The sequence below is a fragment of the Nuphar pumila genome, chromosome 7 (assembly GCF_984573655.1).
Source record: "Nuphar pumila chromosome 7, dmNupPumi1.hap1.1, whole genome shotgun sequence".
Taxonomy (NCBI): Eukaryota; Viridiplantae; Streptophyta; class Magnoliopsida; order Nymphaeales; family Nymphaeaceae; genus Nuphar; species Nuphar pumila.
This window is the reverse complement of record NC_143255.1, coordinates 100,996,800-101,002,799: the sequence shown is the minus strand read 5'-3', so window position 1 is coordinate 101,002,799 and position 6,000 is coordinate 100,996,800. Positions and strand designations below refer to the sequence as shown.

General features: G+C 41.0%; 1 protein-coding gene across 1 annotated transcript; it reads left to right on the top strand.

Annotated features, from left to right (window-relative positions):
- The first annotated feature begins 2,379 nt into the window (after positions 1–2,379).
- On the top strand, positions 2,380–4,065 carry LOC149832657 (pentatricopeptide repeat-containing protein At2g17033-like). The gene is made up of 2 exons (XM_090012537.1): positions 2,380–2,729; positions 2,824–4,065. Exons 1-2 carry the CDS (start codon positions 2,436–2,438, stop codon positions 3,943–3,945), a joined length of 1,416 nt encoding a protein of 471 aa, XP_089868663.1. The 5' UTR covers positions 2,380–2,435; the 3' UTR covers positions 3,946–4,065.
- The last annotated feature ends 1,935 nt before the right edge of the window (positions 4,066–6,000 follow it).

Here is a 6,000-nt window from a genome sequence, read left to right as displayed (position 1 = left end):
CACTTTTCTTTTCTATCCTTTCCTTTGCGGCTTCATTCCCCCCTTGTTTTTCCATTTTTTTTTTTTGTGTGTGTGTTTTTATGTGTTTTTTTTTCTCTCCCACCTTTACATTTTCTTCCTGTTTTCTTTTTTAGCTTTCTTACACAGCTTAAAAATCAAGTGACTCACCCAAGTCAACCGAGTTTGGGGATGACTTAACCTAAGTCATAAGGTGACTTGACCGAGTCACACACATGTGAATTTATATACAAAGAGAGAGATAGATGGGAGTAATGTGGAACAACTATGTTAAATGTGCTTGTTATTAAGAAAATTAACCCCTTTTGCAGTGGTCTAAAGGGGTTTCTTAATACACGCACTATGTGATTGCACGTTTGACGTCCAACCCGTAGCAAAAATATGTTTACTGGAATCGAGATTTTTATGTTTTTATTTTTATTTTATTTTTCTAAAATTTCACCTTACAGATGTGCTAGATGCTTGGTTTTATAGAAGCAAACTCTTGGAACATTTAATTATGAAGTATAAGATTAAAAAATATTGACTCATAATTTTTATAAATATTCAAGCTTGCAAAATCACATTTTTTAATCCGATTAGGCTGATCCAACAATCGATTCTTAGCAAATGGATCACATCGAATGCATCTGCAGGGTTAGCAATTAGCAACTTTTGCCATTACACTCTTGATAAAATGGCCATTGACATGTTTTCTTGTTCATGGCTTGCATTGCATCTAACAAAATTAGTGAGCACCTAATTGACATCAGTTCCCATTTTCCTCTAAGATTTCCAGCCTTCCACAGCAACTACATTACCTGCATTCATGGTCTTTATTTCTTACATTCATTAGTTGGGAGTTATACACATGAGAAGAGTTACCAGTTAGTTATACACTTTCTAAGATCATGTATTTGATTCAATCAGATTTTAGTTGTTGTATTATAATTATTTGGAAAATCTTCTCTCCGTCATTTTTTTTTTTTTTGAAGCGCAAGCTGGGGTTAGGCAGACCACTACCAGATTTCTCTTAAGCCCCATGTGGCAGAGGGATTCAAACCTGGGCCTTCAGCTTGACACAGGACGTCGCTTACCACTTGTTGTATCGTAAGTATTTGATTTTTTTTTTGAAAGGCAAGGTTGGGTTAAGCGGACCTCTATCAAATATCTCTTAAGCCCCATGTGACAGAGGGATTCGAACTTGGACCTTCAGCTTGGCACAAGACCCCGCTTACCACATGAGATACCACCTCGGTGGTCTTCTCGAGATCATCTTTGATAGCTTGACTAAAGCCCAAAAGATTGAACCAAGAAGAAAATCTTTAGCATACTCACCAATCCTCTTGGTTGTTGGTGTGAAAGTGTGAACCAACTAAAAGTTAGGTTCTCCCCTAAGATGTGTTTTTGGCTTTTTTGCTCCGGTAATGAAATTACTCCGGCAAGATAAGCCTAAAAAATGGTTGGTGAAGGGGCGAAAGCTGTATGGCAGGCCGAGCCAGCACGATTAGGTCTATGATCCTGGGGCAGTTTATCGGCGTAAAAAAAAGGGGGGAAGGGGGAAGCTGTGTCACATGGACACCATTTTTTGGCATAAATTATTATAGTTTTTTAGGGATTTAACAAAGGGGGATAATGTTAGCTGCTTTTTTATCTTTCAGATATGATCTACATGTTTGGCCTAGTAGAAACTGATTCTTTGATCATGTTTTACGACGTATATTGAACTGAAAAATCAATGACTTACATTGTATTGAACTTTGATCTCTCGAAATATTGTATCCTTATATCCAAAAATATTATCCTGCTATTTTGATCATAGTGAACACATCTACCAAGTTAGATTTGATCAAAACAACCTCCTCTTGTAAGTTTCAATTTAAGGGGACTTAACCCACAAGTGTAGCAAATACACTCTTAACAAAAAGGTCTAAAAAATACTCATCAAATAACCGATTCAGCTGTATCTGCCGGATACCGATACTCAAGTGAATTGTTCTTTATCTGCCAGATAATAATATAAAATATGGTGTGTCAATTATAATGTGACATGTGCTAAAACCATTTAAATAATATTAAAATAATTATTTTTATTATTTTTGCATTTATTTAAAAAATAGCCGATTCAGGGTGAAGTCGATTTTCTCGCGAATTTTTGAAAAACGAGATTTTTGCCGTTTTCAACGTTTGTCAGTATGGATGTCATCTTGTTTCTTATTATTTCCATTAACTAGCTAGACCTTTCACCGGCAAGAATTTTGTCAAACCTACAAAAACAGGTATATTTTTGAAATACGATAAATTACGGGCAGAAAATTGAATCCTCGAAGAAATGTGGGCATGTATCTGTAAATAATCCTTAAAACTTTATCTCCTTTTCTAGGCCGTGGTGGAAGCGCTCCACCGCCAGTTGGTGGTGACCCGGCGGCCGGAGAGAGATGGCGGCGGCGGCGGCGGTGGCGACCGGTCGTCCTGGAATGGGAATTCCCCGACGACCACCTGCGAGTCTAGGGGTGGCGATCGGAATCGCGAGACCAGCCACCGGATTCCCGCGTTGCGCGCTATCCAAACAAGGCCACCGCCTCCTCTCGACTCTGGAGAGGAGCCGAGGCGACCCCGCCGCCACCGGCCGCCTCCTCCGCCGGTTGGTGTCGTCGTCGGCCCGCCCCCTCCTCCTATCTACCCTTGACCATCTTCTACTCTCCGACTCCCACTGGGATTTCGCTCTACCGGTACGCCACCACCACCACCATCTTCTTCTTCTCGCACTTCCGTTCTCTCGCCGGAAAGTCTAACGAGTCCCACCCTTATTTCTTGACCCCTCAGATGTACGCGAGGCTCCTCGAAACCCCTTGGTACCGGTGGAACCACAAAACGGCAGCCCGACTCGCCGCCCTACTGGAGAAGCACGGCCTCACCACCGAATCTCGAACCCTCATCTCCGATTCCGTACATCGACTGAGCGAGCTCGATGGCCCGAGGGGCTCGGTCGTCAGGTTCTACTGCGATCTGATCGAGTCCTATTCCAAACACGGCCTCCGACAACAGGTCTTCGATCTCGCGGCGCGAATCGGAGGCGGCGGCGGCGGCGGCGGCGGCGGAGCGTCGTCTTGCTCCTACAACACCATCGTCAATGCCCTGGCTCGACTGGAGCTACCGGACCAGGCGAGGGAGAAGCTGGAGGAGATGGAAGCCGCCGGTTTCCGGCCTTCCCCGTTCGAATTCCGGTCAGTGGTTCTTGCCTACGGGCGTGCCGGCCGCTTCTCGGAGATGGAAACGGTCGTGGAACGAATGGTGGAGAAATTGGGGCTCTCCACCCTTGATACTGTTTGTTCGAACATGATCCTGTCATCGCTCGGGGATCACGGAAAGCACTCCGAGATGGTCGGATGGATCAAGAAGATGAATCTTCTCGGCGTGGGCTTCTCGATTAAGACGTACAATTCTGTTGCTAATTCCTGCCCTTTGCTTTCCTCCATCTCGGAAGGGCGATTTGAATCAATTCCTCTGTCAATCGATGGACTGTTCCGGCGGCTTCGTCCGGCTACCAACGATCGCGAAATCGACAATGTGGTGCTGTTGATCCATGAAATGGTTGATTCTGTGGGTCTGTTGCCGGAAACAGTGAGATGGTCGAGCTCGGAATGGAGGTTGGATCTTCATGGATTCCACGTTGGTGCTGCTTATTTGAATCTGTTGCAGTGGTTGGAACAGGTTAGGCTGAGAATTGATGGTGGTGATGCGCTGCCTTTGGAGGTGTCGATCGTTTGTGGGACGGGGAAGCACAGCATTGTGAGAGGGGAGTCCCCTGTTAAGTCCTTGGTTTCAGAGATGATGTTCAGGATGAGTAGTTCCCTGAAACTTGACAGGATGAATGGTGGGAGGTTCTTGTCCAAGGGAAAGGCTGTCAAAGAATGGTTCTCCCACCTACGGTTGCAATCATTCTAAACGACGCTGTGATTACTCGGTGGTCGATTCTGTTTCCTTGTGCCCCATCATCACAAGCTCTGAGTGATCATGTTCAATTCTTGTAATTCGCCCATTAATGAATGAACCCTTTGCTTGTGCCACAGACAGAATCCAACATTTTTCAATTAAAAAGAACTCCTTTGATTCAATGCTTCTCGGAGCTTTCAAATGCATCCAAACAATTGGTATCCCATTGAATCACAGAAACCTGTTATTCATGTCACCTACTTGAATTCCGCACTTATTCACTTTTTCGCCCCTCGGCTCTTGTAGAAACCGTGGGTTGGTGTTTTGTTTCTCGCTCAATTGACCTTGCCCTCTGCTGCTTTCTGTAATGATTCATTTCTTTGCATTGAGCTGGTGAAGGCCTCAGAGCGAGCTGTGTTAAAATGTTAAAGGGCACAATTTTGCTGTCAGCTCAACTTTTCCAAGTATTACAAACGTGATCTCTGTTTTCTATGGCTAATATGTTTGGACAATACAGTGGAGAGAAAATTGCTCTCTGCATTCAAGCTTTTCACCTTTCCATCCTAATGCTCAGGGAAAAATTAATGTTCCCTAAGAGCTCGCAAACATGCCTTGAGATGAAAACTAGTTTGATTAGTTCACTTTTCTGCAGAAGCTAGCTCACCAAAGACACGTTTGGGAAGAGATTTATTCACACATGAAAGTAAATTACATGTGAAAATGAATCGTCTTGTTTAGAATTCTATGAATTGCTTTGATATATATGTTTTGCACCATATGAAATGAAACATGATTTAGTTTGCCACAGGATTTATACTATCTAGATCCTAAACTTTTTAAAACGGATTCAATTTTAAATTCTATAGTTTAGATTCAGTACCATTCTTGGTTACAATTTTACATAAAATCCACATTTAAATGCACCAGATGATTTATCTCAATGGGCGAATATTTGATCCAATATTAAAACTGAATTACAATTCCATTTGACGTGGATCTTATTAAGTTGGATTTGACAATTTTCATATCAACTCCAGCATTTACACATAAGATGAGTTTCATAGAGCATCTTCACTTTTCATTGACTGAAGCTCATGACACCATGGAACTTATCAATATCATACTTCATTCTCGACATCGTGAAATCCCTAATTGATGAAATTGCTTTGTTACTAGTTTGTTATGCAAAACCACAATCAAAATGAAGCAAGCCACAAGACAAAGAGAATGAGCAAGAAGATATCAGATTTACATGGTTGACACTCAAGCCTACTTTCGCCAGTGAAGGAAAAAAATCCACTAGTAAGATGGAAATATAGAGGTGAGATGTAGAAACCCTAATCCCCATACACCCAAAACTCTCGTACTCATCTCTCATAAAGAGGTAGATATATATGACGAAGAGTATAGGTAAATCTCCGTCCAAATTTTACTGTTTTCTTTTTCATTTAAAAAAACACAGCGAAAGACTGTTCTTACTTTAAAGTTCATTTTTGAAAGTGAGTTTCCAAACTAGAATCCAAAATTCAGAAGACAATTGTACCTTTTTGCAAACCATAAAAGTCATTCATTTCACAAAGAAATATCACTTGTACAAAATGTATAACAATATTTATATCCATATTCACATCCAAAAGTTCGTTGAGCTCAGTGTTCCTCGCCGATCCATTCTGTCAAAACATCCAAATTAAAAAATCATGACTATGCCCCCAAAACCAAAAGGGTTTGATCTAAACCCAATATTGACCATTTTTTGATATGATTTCAATGATGAACCCTTATTCATCAATATAAAACACAAATATAAAAAAAGCTCGTATAATATTAAATAAATTTCCTTTTTAAAGAGTCCAAAAAATCCAGGGTGTTACAATATAAAACCCTAGTAAGTATAAAAAGAAAAATTACAAAACTAGACAAGTTGACCTAACGGGCCCGATAGCTTTGCTACCACTGCAACCCTCATTAAAAAATTTCATTGTACAATCACCAAAATATTTTTAAATAAGGTCACAAATTAGAGTGAGTTTAGAATTCAAGATATTTACAACAAATTTTTATTAGTTT

Bases quoted from the DNA above. Each gene is read 5' to 3' on its own strand.
- LOC149832657 (XM_090012537.1), top strand. From the start codon at position 2,436: ATGGCGGCGGCGGCGGCGGTGGCGACCGGTCGTCCTGGAATGGGAATT. The intron at 2,730-2,823 runs GTACGCCACCAC...TTGACCCCTCAG, and splicing joins ACTGGGATTTCGCTCTACCG to ATGTACGCGAGGCTCCTCGA.